The 14,973-nt window shown below is 42.2% G+C and overlaps 1 protein-coding gene and 1 long non-coding RNA gene across 3 annotated transcripts in view; one reads left to right on the forward strand and one right to left on the reverse strand.

The window, feature by feature from the left end:
• Positions 1 to 14,973, forward strand: part of LOC133552815 (neuronal acetylcholine receptor subunit alpha-7-like) — a 122,128-nt gene that overhangs the window by 50,754 nt on the left and 56,401 nt on the right. For both annotated transcript variants that reach the window (XM_061900318.1, XM_061900319.1), the window contains 2 exons: positions 8,475 to 8,519; positions 12,354 to 12,463. In XM_061900318.1, the coding sequence (XP_061756302.1) occupies positions 8,475 to 8,519; positions 12,354 to 12,463 (155 nt within the window). The remainder of the gene's footprint in view (positions 1 to 8,474; positions 8,520 to 12,353; positions 12,464 to 14,973) is intronic.
• Positions 12,477 to 14,973, reverse strand: part of LOC133552816 (uncharacterized) — a 61,478-nt gene continuing 58,981 nt past the window's right edge. Inside the window, exon 4 of the long non-coding RNA XR_009806775.1 lies at positions 12,477 to 12,520. This is a non-coding gene — a long non-coding RNA (uncharacterized LOC133552816). The remainder of the gene's footprint in view (positions 12,521 to 14,973) is intronic.

Consider the following 14,973-nt stretch of genomic DNA (forward strand, 5'->3'; position numbering starts at 1 on the left):
AGTGGATCCAACATAATAGTGAGAGTCCAGTCCATAGTGGATCTAACATAATTGTGAGAGTCCATTCCATAGTGGATCTAACATAATAGTGTGAGAGTCCAGTCCATAGTGGATCTAACATCTTTGTGAGAGTCCAGTCCATAGTGGATCTAACATAATAGTGAGAATCCAGTCCATAGTGGGTCTGACATAACAGTGAGAGTCCAGTCCTTAGTGGATCTAACATAATAGTGAGAGTCCAGTCCATAGTGGATCTAACATAATAGTGAGATTCCAGTCCATAGTGGATCTAACATAATAGTGAGAGTCCAGTCCATAGTGGATCTAACATAATAGTGAGAGTCCAGTCCATAGTGGATCTAACATAATAGTGAGAGTCCAGTCCATAGTGGATCTAACATAATAGTGAGTGTCCAGTCCATAATGGATCTAACATAATAGTGAGATTCCAGTCCATAGTGGATCCAACATAATAGTGAGAGTCCAGTCCATAGTGGATCCAACATAATAGTGAGAGTTCAGTCATTCTAATTCAATTGTGAGAGTCCAGTCCATTGTGGATCTAACATAATATAGTGAGAGTTTAGTCCATAGTGGATCTAACATAATAGTGGGAATCCATTCCATAGTGGATCTAACATAATAGTGAGAGTCCAGTCCATAGTGGATCTAACATAATAGTGTGAAAGTCCAGTCCATAGTGGATTTAACGTAATATTGTGAGAGTCTAGTCCATAGTGGATCTAACATAATAGTGAAAGTCCAGTCCATAGTGGATCTAACATAATAGTGAGAGTCCAGTCCATAGTGGATCTAACATAATAGTGAGAGTTCCGTCATTCTAATTCATTTGTGAGAGTCCAGTCCATAGTGGATCTAACATAATAGTGAGAGTCCAGTCCATAGTGGATCTAACATAATAGTGAGAGTCCAGTCCATAGTGGATCTAACATAATAGAGAGAGTCCAGTCCATAGTGGATCTAATATAATAGTGTGAAAGTCCAGTCCATAGTGGATTTAACATAATATTGTGAGAGTCTAGTCCATAGTGGATCTAACATAATAGTGAGAGTCCAGTCCATAGTGGATCTAACATAATAGTGAGAGTCCAGTCCATAGTGGATCTAACATAATAGTGAGAGTTCCGTCATTCTAATTCATTTGTGAGAGTCCAGTCCATAGTGGATCTAACATAATAGTGGTAAAATCCAGTCCATAGTGGATTTAACATAATATTGTGAGAGTCCAGTCCATAGTGGATCTAACATAATAGTGAGAGTCCAGTCCATAGTGGGGTCAGCAAGAGACCATCCAGAGCAAAGACAAGTCAGCAGCGCAGAGACGTCGCTAACAGATGCTCAGGTGAGCGGTCCACCCCGGGTCCCGAATTTTGACAGCCAGTGCTTCATCCGTGGCCACCGAACCTGTGCCTCCCTTCCCCCTCCACAAGGGAGAGGGGGGCAGAGCAGAAACGAAACGGAAGATCAGCTGGTCTAAAAGGGGCGTCTATTTAAAGGCTAAAATATACAAATGAGTTTTAAGATGGGACTTAAATGCTTCTAGTGAGGTGGCATCTCTAACTGAGTCCTGGAGCCCCAATAGAAAACGCTCTATAGCCCGCAGACTTTTTTTGGGCTCTGGGAATCACTAATAAGCCGGAGTTCTTTGAACGGAGATTTCTTGCCGGGACATACAGTACAATACAATCAACAAGATAGTAAAAGAGTGCGGGTACTAGACTGGCCTGCCTGTAGTCCAGACCTGTCTCCCATTGAAAATGTGTGACGCATTATGAAGCCTAAAATAGCACAACGGAGACCCCGGACTGTTGAACAACTCAAGCTGTACATCAAGCAAGAATGGGAAAGAATTCCACCTGTAAAACTTAAAAAATGTGTCTCCTCAGTTCCCAAGCTGAACTCAATTGCCATTATGGCATATGAAAGACTTCAATCAATCAATGTTTACTTATATAGCCCTAAATCACTAGTGTCTCAAAGGGCTGCACAAACCACAACACAAACCACTACGACATCCTCGGTAGGCCCACATAAGTGCAAGGAAAACTCACACCCAGTGGGACGTCGGTGACAATGATGACTATGAGAACCTTGGAGAGGACGAAAGCAATGGATGTCGAGCGGGTCTAACATGATACTGTGAAAGTTCAATCCATAATGAATTTAGCACAGCCGCGAGAGTCCAGTCCAAAGCGGATCCAACACGGCAGCGAGAGTCCCATTCACATCAGAGCCAGCAGGAAACCATCCCAAGCAGAGGCGGATCAGCAGCGCAGGGATGTCCCAAGCCGATACACAGGCAATCGGTCCATCCTGGGTCCCGACTCTGGACAGCCAGTACGTCCTCCATGGCTATCGGATCGGACCGGACCCCCTCCAAAAAGGTCCTGACTTTGGACGAGCGGTCCATCCTGGGTCCCGACTCTGGACAGCCAGTACGTCATCCATGGCCATCGGATTGGACCAAACCCCCTCCACAAGGGTCCTGACTCTGGACGAGCGGTCCATCCTGGGTCCCGACTTTGGACAGCCGGTACGTCATCCATGGCCATCGGATCGGACCAAACCCCCTCCACAAGGGTCCTGACTCTGGACGAGCGGTCCATCCTGGGTCCCGACTCTGGACAGCCAGTACGTCATCCATGGCCACCGGATCGGACCAAACCCCCTCCACAAGGGTCCTGACTCTGGACGAGCGGTCCATCCTGGGTCCCAACTCTGGACAGCCAGTACGTCATCCATGGCCATCGGATCGGACCAAACCCCCTCCACAAGGGTCCTGACTCTGGACGAGCGGTTCATCCTGGGTCCCATATCTGGACAGCCAGTACGTCATCCATGGCCATCGGATCGGACCAAACCCCCTCCACAAGGGTCCTGACTCTGGACGAGCGGTCCATCCTGGGTCCCGACTCTGGACAGCCAGTACATCATCCATGGACATCGGATCGGACCAAACCCCCTCCACAAGGGTCCTGACTCTGGACGAGCGGTCGATCCTGGGTCCCGACTCTGGACAGCCAGTACGTCATCCATGGCCATCGGATCGGACCAAACCCCCTCCACAAGGGTCCTGACTCTGGACGAGCGGTCCATCCTGGGTCCCGACTCTGGACAGCCAGTACGTCATCCATGGCCATCGGATTGGACCAAACCCCCTCCACAAGGGTCCTGACTCTGGACGAGCGGTCCATCCTGGGTCCAGACTTTGGACAGCCGGTACGTCATCCATGGCCATCGGATCGGACCAAACCCCCTCCACAAGGGTCCTGACTCTGGACGAGCGGTCCATCCTGGGTCCCGACTCTGGACAGCCAGTACGTCATCCATGGCCACCGGATCGGACCAAACCCCCTCCACAAGGGTCCTGACTCTGGACGAGCGGTCCATCCTGGGTCCCAACTCTGGACAGCCAGTACGTCATCCATGGCCATCGGATCGGACCAAACCCCCTCCACAAGGGTCCTGACTCTGGACGAGCGGTTCATCCTGGGTCCCATATCTGGACAGCCAGTACGTCATCCATGGCCATCGGATCGGACCAAACCCCCTCCACAAGGGTCCTGACTCTGGACGAGCGGTCCATCCTGGGTCCCGACTCTGGACAGCCAGTACATCATCCATGGACATCGGATCGGACCAAACCCCCTCCACAAGGGTCCTGACTCTGGACGAGCGGTCGATCCTGGGTCCCGACTCTGGACAGCCAGTACGTCATCCATGGCCATCGGATCGGACCAAACCCCCTCCACAAGGGTCCTGACTCTGGACGAGCGGTCCATCCTGGGTCCCAACTCTGGACAGCCAGTACGTCATCCATGGCCACCGGATCGGACCAAACCCCCTCCACAAGGGTCCTGACTCTGGACGAGCGGTCCATCCTGGGTCCCATATCTGGACAGCCAGTACGTCATCCATGGCCATCGGATCGGACCAAACCCCCTCCACAAGGGTCCTGACTCTGGACGAGCGGTCCATCCTGGGTCCCGACTCTGGACAGCCAGTACATCATCCATGGACATCGGATCGGACCAAACCCCCTCCACAAGGGTCTTGACTCTGGACGAGCGGTCCATCCTGGGTCCCGACTCTGGACAGCCAGTACGTCATCCATGGCCATCGGATGGGACCAAACCCCCTCCACAAGGGTCTTAACTCTGGACGAGCGGTCCATCCTGGGTCCCGACTCTGGAGAGCCAGTACGTCATCCATGGCCATCGGATCGGACCGGACCCCCTCCACAAGGGAGAGTGGGACATTGGAGAAAAAGAAAAGAAACGGCAGATCAACTGGTCTAAAAAGGGAGTCTATTTAAAGGCTAGAGTAGACTTCAAGACTTACTGTAGATCTCAACTGTAGATTTTGTGAACCGTACCATCCCTGCTTGGCAGCCAATGTATAAACCAACAAACACACCCCAAGGGATTTTTATATCCCCGAAGAGACTGACATGAAGCTTTCAACTAACATCTGCATCATCTGCCGTCAGACAGCACGGGGGTGCTTTGCCATATGTGCCGCATTTGTCCGTGCAAACACGAAAAGTAAGGCGTGCGCTTGCAGATGTGTTGGGTAAACTGGTGCAGCCCCGAGAAAATAATCAGATTTGATGCCATTCCCTCAAAAGGTTTCCCCTGAATCCTTGCAGACTTTGTGCTTTGTTTACCCGTTCCCGAAGAAATCCTCATGTTTGCAGAAATGCAAATCTCACCTTGCAGTTTGCAGAGCAGCAACAACCGGGCTTTCTCCTACAGCTGTATCTTTATAAAACGCTTGACCAATGTTGTTATTGTTGCGCTTTTGCAGATGAATATTGTGTATGACTTAGGGCTGGGCCTATTTAGATTAGATTAGATTAGATAGTACTTTATTTAATCTAATTTTAATCTATTTGTCGATATACTCGATATATCGCGGGTTTGTCTCTGTGTGATACCAAAAATGACTATATCGTGATATTGGAGTATATGTTCTAACGCAGTTGATTTTAGCTGCAGGCATTACGCTACAGGCTCGTCTCTCTTTCTTGTGTCTCCTTCTCACAGACAGCAAACGCACCTTCTTACATACGTCACATACGTACGTATACGCCAGGGGGCACCAGGTCGCCCGTAAGGACCAGATGAGTAGCCCGCTGGCCTGTTCTAAAAATAGCTCATTTAGCAGCACTTACCAGTGAACTGTCTCTATTTTTAAAATTGTATTTATTTACTAGTAAGCTGGTCTCGCTTTGCTCGACATTTTTAATTCTAAGAGAGACAAAACTCAAATAGAATTTGAAAATCCAAGAGAATAGTTTAAAGCCTTGGTCTTCAGTTGTTTAAATAAATTAATTTGTTTTTTTTACTTTGCTTCTTATAACTTTTAGAAAGACAATTTTAGAGAATAAATACAACCTAAAAAATAATTTTAGGATTTTTAAACACATATACCTTTTTACCTTTTAAATTCCTTCCTCTTCTTTGCTGACAATTTAAATCAATGTTAAAGTATTTTTTTTTTATTATTGTAAAAAATACTAAATACATTTTAATTTAATTCTTCATTTTAGCTTCAGTTTTTTCGACGAAGAATATTTGTTAAATATTTCTTCAAACTTATTATGATTAAAATTAAAAAAAAATTATTCTGGCAAATCTAGAAAATCTGTACAATCAAATTTAAATCTTATTTCAAAGTCTTTTGAATTTCTTTAAAAAATTTAGTTTTGAATTAATGATTTGTCTTTGTTAGAAATATAGCTTGGTCCAATTTGTTATATATTCTAACAAAGTGCCGATTAGATTTTAACCTATTCAAAACATGTCATTAAAATTCTAAAATTAATCATAATCAGGAAAAATTACTAATGATGTTCCATAAATTATTTTTTTAATTTTTTCAAAAAGATTCGAATTAGCTAGTTTTTGTCTTCATTTTGTTTGGTTGAATTTAGAATTCAAAAGAGTTGAAATTGAAGATAAACTATGTTTCAAAATTAAATTTTCATTTTTTCTCCTCTTTTAAACCGTTTAATTAAGTGATTTTTTTCATCATTTATTCTCTACAAAAAAAACTTCTGTAAAAGGAAAAAAAAATGTACGACGGAATGACGGACAGAAATACCCATTTCTTTATGCATATAGATGTATTTATTAAAGGTAAATAGAGCAAATTGGCTATTTCTGGCAATTTATTTAAGTGTGAATCAAAATGGTAGACCTTCGCATTAATCAGTACCCAAGAATAGCTCTTGGTTTCAAAAAGGTTGGTGACCCATGGTATACGCCCTTGCGGAGCAGAGAAGTAGCAGCATGGGTAACGTTAGCTGCGATGCTAGCGGAGCCGTGCGTGTGGTAATACGAGAGAAAGAAGGTGCGAATGTGGTAACAAATGAAGGCAGAATTAATTCCCAAAATAAACAGCAGGGGGTTTGGCTTCAAGCGGGAAGATGTCGAACAGACAACCGTAATATGTCAAGTGTGGGGCAAAAATGTTGCTACAAAAAAGTAGCATTACTGCTAATATGTAGTGTTATGCCCATTTGATTGTAGACTCTTACTGACACCTAGTGGCAATATGAAAATACTTCACCTCGTTAGTTTGGGCACTTCCGGGTTGACGATGTCAGCTCAGTTCATGAGACAAATTGAGAAGTAGACAAGTTGCGTTAGCTCTTACAAGCCTCGGAAAAGATAAGTCTGTAAGTAAACTGTTTAACTTGTTTATGTAACTCAATATCAAGGTGGAAAGTGGTTCAATTTGATGTTTATTGAAAAACTATTTTTTTTAATGTTTTGAGGACTTAAAATGGCGGCCAGTCGTATATTTCCACCATCGAAGTAGTTTCAACACTCAGCAGTATTTGTTTGTTGATAATGCTGTACATTTGTGTAAAGCTAATATTTACATATTGTGTATTATATATTTTAGTATGTTATTTGAATCATATAGCTTATACATTTGTCATTGTGTGCATTTCAGTTTTATCTAAAATAAAAGTCCAGCGCAAGACAAAAGTAAAGTTTGGAAAAGACAAAGCAAGATCGACAACAATAAAGGGCATGCATAGATTAATCTGCTTTGGAACTTTAACAGATATTTTATAACCTCAACACGTATAGTTAGGGCAGAACATGTAGCATCATTTGAAAAGTCCCCTGCTTGAGAATGAAGAGTGCTTACTCCGCATGTCAACATCTCTGTTCGGTGCCACACCATCAAAATGCCGAGGCAAGCATTTCCAGATCAACACCGCATGAAAAAAATAGTCAACAACAAAAGGAGATAACGTCCGCAGGAACCTACCACATTGCGAAGGACAAACAGTTTTTGATTTCCTATTATGCAGCTCATTTTTATTTGACACTTATTGAAATATCTTGTGTGATATTTTTTTTTGTACAGAACGCCACAACAATAGTTTAAAACAAATGAAGTGCACTTTATTTGTTTTAAACTATTGTAGTGGTGTTATGTGCAAAAAGTGCACTTTAATTTAGTGTTGTTTTGATATGTCATCTTACTGACATCATGCACAAAAGTGCACTCATAGCTTGTTTTAAAATGTCTGACAATCTGTCACAACATGGTTTGGATTAAAGTTGTTTCTTCGATGCAGAGAATGATTTGCACGGGCGAGATGTGACTGTGATTACATCTTTTATTTATATAATATATACAAAACGGAAAACAAAAACACTTGCTCGATGGCATGAAAGACAATTAACTATAAACCTAAACAGCACGATGGCATGACTATATACAAACGAAACAAAAGACACTAGCTGTGGCATAAACAAAACAATACTAGCACTGAGGCATAAATACAAAAACTTACTTCGAGCGAAACAAGGGGCATGAATAACGAGGTGTTCGAGGACCTGAAGGTAGCAACAGCATGGTAGGGTGTCTGAGTGTGTGAAGATCCCAGAATGAAGACAAGAAAAAGAGTGACTTAAGTAGCTATGATAATTAGTGAAAACAGGTGTGAGGCTGAGGACAGGGATGTGACATGACAGGTGAAAACTAATGAGTTGGCATGGAGACGAAAACAAACCAGGAAGTGCCAAGACAGAACTCAAATGTCCAAAAAACTAAACATAACCCGACCAAAACCAAAACATAAACTTACAGGCGTGACACAATCTTGCACTTTCTGTTTCGGAAATGACATGAATGTTTGTGCCACTGCTTAATAACTGTTTAATAAATACAATAAGTTGTGGTTTCCCTCTCTGCATGAAAGTTTAAAATGAGCATATATCAATGCAGAATGAGGAAGAATGTTTTAATGTGGACACATAGAATCATCATACTGCTGTGATTATATGTATCAAGTGTTCATTCAAGGTTAAGGCAAAAATATGGAGATGTATATCGTGTATCGCGATATGGCCTAAAAAATATCGAGATATTAAAAAAAAGGCCATATTGCCCAGCCTTGGTATGACTGTGTTTTTTCTGGTTAACAGGACGAGAAGAACCAAGTGCTGATGACGAATGCCTGGCTGCAGCTGGTGAGTTTCCGGGAAGACTTTCTACAAAACGATGGGAGTTTGTGGCAATTTGTGTCCATACGTTTGGAATAACGTTCATAGGGCTCGCTGATCCATCACTGTCAGTTACTACAGTTGGTCTCTACATCTGTAAGTGCAAGTTACAACTCTGCTATGCAAAGCCAAAGCCATTTATCAACAACACCCAGAAACACCGACAGGTTTGCTGGGCCCGAGCTCATCTGAGATGGACTGATGCAAAGCGGAAACGTGTTCTGTGGTCTGATGAGTCCACATTTCAAATTGTTTTTGGAAACTGTGGACGTCGTATACTCGGAACAAAGAGGACGAGAACCATCCGGACTGTTATGGGCGCAAAGTTCATAAACCAGCATCTGTGATGGAATGGGGGTGTATTAGTGCCCAAGGCATGGGTGACTTACACGTCTGGAAGGCACCATTATTGCTGAAAGGTACATACAGGTATTGGAGCAACATATATTGCCATCCAAGCAACGTTATCATAGACCCCTGCTTATTTCAGAAAGAAAATGCCAAGCCATGTCTTACAACAGCGTGGCTTCATAGTAAAAGAGTGCGGGTACTAGACTGGCCTGCCTGTAGTCCAGACCTGTCTCCCATTGAAAATATGTGGTGCAATATGAAGGCTAAAATATGAAAATGGAGACTGTTAAAACAACTTAAGCTGTACATCAAGCAAGAATGGGAAAGAATTCCACCTGAAATGCTTCAAAAATGTGTCTCCTCAGTTCCCAAACGTTGACTGAGTGTTGTTAAAAGGAAAGGCCATGTAACACAGTGGTAAAAATGCCCCTGTGACAACTGTTTTGCAATGTTGCCATTAAATTCTAAGTTAATCATTATTTGCAAAACAAAGTTAAGTTTCTCAGTTTGAACATTAAATTTTAACCCACAACTAGCTGAAGACTGTCACTGATCACCAATCAACATCAGGTGCACTCGTAGCATCCACATAAAGAAAGTAAAGATACTGTTGACACCACGGCGTCAAAAGGGAAATGAAACAAATTTCAAACACCAAACAGGAAATAACAAAGGAGGGCCAAGAAAATACCAAAAGTCCAGCTACATCTGAGATCTGGAGGGTCAGGTTCAGTCAATATGCTTTTGTGAATGTTGTTTTGTGCAAGGCTCTTCCATTTGTCTTCGCACAAAATATTCTGAAGACATTTCCCGGGAGTTGAGGAATATTAAACTAAGTAGTATATTCGTTGCTGAGTCCCATAATGTTTGCCCACACTGCAGCACGATGCATTTTTTACTTAATGGTGAACAGTTAACTGGATAGAACAAAAACAAAGGGAATTCCCTTAAACATGACAGAGTTTGTCCAGGGTTTAATGAAATATTTCAACGCTGGCAATACGGCAAACGTAAGCTCCAGAGCATTTAATCACAGATGTAGAAAAGTATGCATTAAAGAAAATTGTATTTTGAATTTTATAAGCCTGTGGAGAATGTGCACTGCTTGCATATTTACAAGAATAGGGTTCCTTTAGTGGAGACTGACCATACGTCCTCTTTTCTCCGGGCATGTCCTCTTTTGCGGGACTGTCCGGGGTGTCCGGGTGGAGTTTCTTAAATGCCTCAAATGTCCGGAATTTTGAGTTAGGGTTAGTTTTTTTTTTGGGGGGTGTGGAGGTAACATCCCTCTAAAGTCACACAAAAACAGGTCAAATCATCACTGTGCACAATTTCCATATGTCGACAACGTCAGCAAATCTTGTGAGGTGGACTAAGTCCACAAATGTTTAACTCGTTATTTGGCTTCCATGTTGGTTTAGGCCAGGGGTGTCCAAACTTTTTCACAGGGGGGGCTGCATGGGGAGTAAGAAAATTTAGTCGACGCCTGAAAGCCGACTGCAAGTAAAGTAACACACACACAAACATACTGTATATGTTAGACTGACCAAACCTCTTCTTTTCCCGGGACTGTCCGGGCGGGGTTGCTTAAATGCCTCAAAGTTCCGGCGTTTTGAGTCAGGGTTGTGTGTATTTTCAATGTACGTCCAGGGTTAAGAAGGGCTTTAGAACAAAACAAATTGTGAAGGTGTGCATACGCAGCTAAAGTCTTGAGGGAGGGGCAGAGACGGAGAGAGCGTGGAAGTGGATTGATTTCCAATCAAGGCATACTTAGTCAACAGCCATACAGGTCACACTGAGGGTGGCCGTATAAACAACTTGAACACTGTTGCAAATATGCGCCAAACCAAACAAGAACGACAAACACATTTCGGGAGAACATTCGCAACGTAACACAACATAAACACAACAGAACAAATACCCAGAACCCCTTGCAGCACTAACTCTTCCGGGACTCTACTATAAACACCCCCCGCTACCACCAAACCCCCGCCCTCATCTTCCGAATTTGGAGTTCTCAAGGTGGGCAAGTATGCATCAAAGGCATACATACATCCAGGTTAAAGATGTCCAATAATATCGGACTGCCGATATTACCAGCTGATAATTGCTTTAAAATGTAATATCGGAAATCATCGGTATCGGTTCCCAAAAGTTAAAGTATGACTTTTTAAAAACACTGCTGTTCGGAGTGGTACACGGATGTAGGGAGAAGTACAGAGCGCCAATAAACCTTAAAGGCACTGGCCCTATCACATAATATCTACGGATTTTCACACACACACAAGTGAAAGCAAGGCATACTTGGTCAACAGCAATACAGGTCACACTGAGGGTGGCGGTATAAACAACTTTAACACTGTTACAAATATGCGCCACACTGTGAACCCACACTAAACAACAACAACAAACACATTTCGGGAGAACATCCGCACCGTAACACAACATAAACACAACGGAACAAACACCCAGAACCCCTTTCAGCACTAACTCTTCCGGGACGCTACAATATACACCACCCACTGCTACCCCACCACCCCCCGCCCCCAAACGCTGATTACGCCACATCAAATATTCAACTTTGAGAAATATTTTGGTTGGAATATTTTGCATATTTTTTGTGTTTGCCATAAAAAAACAGTTTTGTTCGACAAAAAAGGGCGGAAAAAAACTAACAAACAAAAACAACATAAAAAAAAAAACCTAAAACATTTTGAAATGAGGAATAAATCTGAAGTTGATTTCGACTCCAGAGATTTAAGCGTTAAATATAAAATGTATGCACATATTATCATCATTTTATGATCCAAGCATAACACTTTATACTGCAATAAATACACCTACACGTTTTAAATTAAAAGAAATAGAAAAAACTACCAGCATCAGTAAAGTTTGGATCAGTGAAGGAAAATAGAAAGTGAAAGAATGTTTATAACTAAATACGTTTACATATGCACACATATTTGTCTTCTTTTTTTATTATTTATTTTGATGAATTACGTAACGTTCATGACAACTTTTTTCCAAAACACGATACGGAATGTGAGATATAACAGGACAATGCATACGTTTATCATTTGTTTTCAAAACGCTTTCAAAAAAGTGGGACTCCAAAAATTACAGTGGGACTACATTTTTATGACTTGATGGGGTCCCTGGGACCCCATTCTGAACATTCCTAGCGCCAACACTGCTGTCAACAGAGGAGAAAAAATGCTTTATTTAAATAAATACATTATTTATAAAGCAAGTTCAAGTATCATTGGCAAATTTTCACCTTGTCCCGCACCTTGGTACGTATATGTGTCCTCTTTTTGGGATTTCAGAACATGGTCAGCCTACTTTAGTGACTTTTTGTAAGAAACAGCCCTCTTTAGTTTCAGTAGACTTTAGGAATTACACATAAATGCCACCCAGTAATACATTTAAGAGACTCTGTCTGTCTCTCAGTATTGGACTGACGTCTACCTGAGTTGGAACCCTGAGACCTACCCCGGTGTCCAGAACCTTCGATTCCCTTCCGACCAAATCTGGACTCCTGACATCCTTCTCTACAACAGGTCAGTTTTCTTCCTTCTCGTTCCTGCAGTTTGCATGTTGCCGCCTCACATGTGCATCTGTTCATGGGAAGGAAAGCCAACGTTATGGGCTAAGACATTTTTTAAGACAGAGTGGTTTGAAGAAGCTTCCGTATTTTTGCACTTAAAATCCTTGTTTTTTTTCCCTCAAAACTTGACAGTGCGCCTTATAACCCGGTGCGCCTTATGTGCGGAATAATTCTGGTTCCGCTTACCGACCTCGAAGCTATTTTATTTGGTACATGGTGAAATGATAAGTGTGACCAGTAGATGGCAGTCAAACATAAAATATACGTGTAGACTGCAATATGATGGCAGTCACAAATAAGAGATCAATCAATCAATGTTTATTTATGCAGCCCTAAATGACAAGTGTCTCAAAGGGCATCCTCGGTTCAGAGCCCTCATAAGGGCAAGGAAAAACTCACAACCCAGTGGGATGTCAATGGGAATGACTATGAGAAACTTTGGAGAGGACCGCAGAGATGGGTGACCCCCACACTCTCGGGGAGACCGGATTCAATGGACGTCGAGTGGGTCTAACATAACATTGTGAAAGTCCAGTCCATAATGGATTTAAAATGATAGTAAAAGTCCAGTCCATAGTGGATCTAACATAATAGTGAGAGTCCAGTCCATAGTGGATCTAACATAATAGAGAGGGTCCAGTCCATAGTGGATCTAACATAAGAGAGAGAGTCCAGTCCATAATGGATCCAACATAATAGTGAAAGTCCAGTCCATAGTGGATCTAACATAATAGTGAGATTACAGTCTATAGTGGATCTAACATAATAGTGAGAGTCCAGTCTATAGTGGATCTAATATAATATTGTGAGAGTCCAGTCCGTAGTGGATCTAACATAATAGTGATAGTCCAGTCCATAGTGGATCTAACATAATAGTGAGAGTCCAGTCCATAGTGGATCTAACATGATAGTGTGTGTCCAATCCATAGTGGAGCTAACATAATAGTGTGAGTCTCGTCCATAATGGATCTAACATAATATTGTGAGAGTCCAGTCCATAGTGGATCTGACATAATAGTGAGAGTCTAGTCCATAGTGGATCTAACATAATAGTGAGAGTCCAGTCCATAATGGATCCAACATAATAATGTGAGAGTCCAGTCCATAGTGGATCTAACATAATAGTGAGAGTCCAGTCCATAGTGGATCTAACATAATAGTGAGAGTCCAGTCCATAGTGGATCCAACATAATATTGTGAGAGTCCAGTCCATAGTGGATCCAACATAATAGCGAGAGTCTAGTCCATAATGGATCTAACATAATAATGTGAGAGTCCAGTCCATAGTGGATCTAACATAATAGTGAGAGTCCAGTCCATAGTGGATCTAACATAATAGTGAGAGTCCAGTCCATAGTGGATGTAACATAATAATGAGAGGCCAGTCCATAGTGGATCTAACATAATAGAGAGAGTCCAGTCCATAGTGGATCTAACATAATAGAGAGAGTCCAGTCCATATTGGATCCAACATAATAGTGAAAGTCCAGTCCATAGTGGATCTAACATAATAGTGAGATTACAGTCTATAGTGGATCTAACATAATAGTGAGAGTCCAGTCCATAGTGGATCTAACTTAATATTGTGAGAGTCCAGTCCATAGTGGATCTAACATAATTGTGATAGTCCAGTCCATAGTGGATCTAACATAATAGTGAGAGTCCAGTCCATAGTGGATCTAACATAATCGTGAGAATCCAGTCCATAGTGGATCCAACATAATAGTGAGAGTCCAGTCCATAGTGGATCTAACATAATAGTGTGAGTCCAGTCCATAGTGGATCTGACATAATAGTGTGAGTCCCGTCCATAGTGGATCTAACATAATAGTGTGGGTCCAGTCCATGGTGGATCTAACATAATAGTGAGAGTCTAGTCCATAGTGAATCTAACATAATATTGTGAGAGTCCAGTCCATAGTGGATCTAACATAATAGTGAGAGTCTAGTCCATAGTGGATCTAACATAATAGTGAGAGTCCAGTCCATAATGGATCTAACATAATAATGTGAGAGTCCAGTCCATAGTGGATCTAACATAATAGTGAAAGTCCAGTCCATAGTGGATCTAACATAAGAGTGAGAGTCCAGTCCATAGTGGATCTAACATAATAGTGAGAGTCCAGTCCATAGTGGATCTAACATAATCGAGAGTCCAGTCCATAGTGGATATAACACAATAGAGAGAGTCCAGTCCATATTGGATCCAACATAATAGTGAAAGTCCAGTCCATAGTGGATCTAACATAATAGTGAGATTACAGTCTATAGTGGATCTAACATAATAGTGAGAGTCCAGTCCATAGTGGATCTAACATAATAGTGAGAGTCCAGTCCATAGTGGATCTAACATGATAGTGATAGTCCAGTCCATAGTGGATCTAACATAATAATGAGAGTCCAGTCCATAGTGGATCTAACATAATAGTGAGAATCCAGTCCATAGTGGATCTAACATAATAG

Source organism: Nerophis ophidion, linkage group LG05 (assembly GCF_033978795.1).
Source record: "Nerophis ophidion isolate RoL-2023_Sa linkage group LG05, RoL_Noph_v1.0, whole genome shotgun sequence".
NCBI classification, from domain to species: domain Eukaryota; kingdom Metazoa; phylum Chordata; class Actinopteri; order Syngnathiformes; family Syngnathidae; genus Nerophis; species Nerophis ophidion.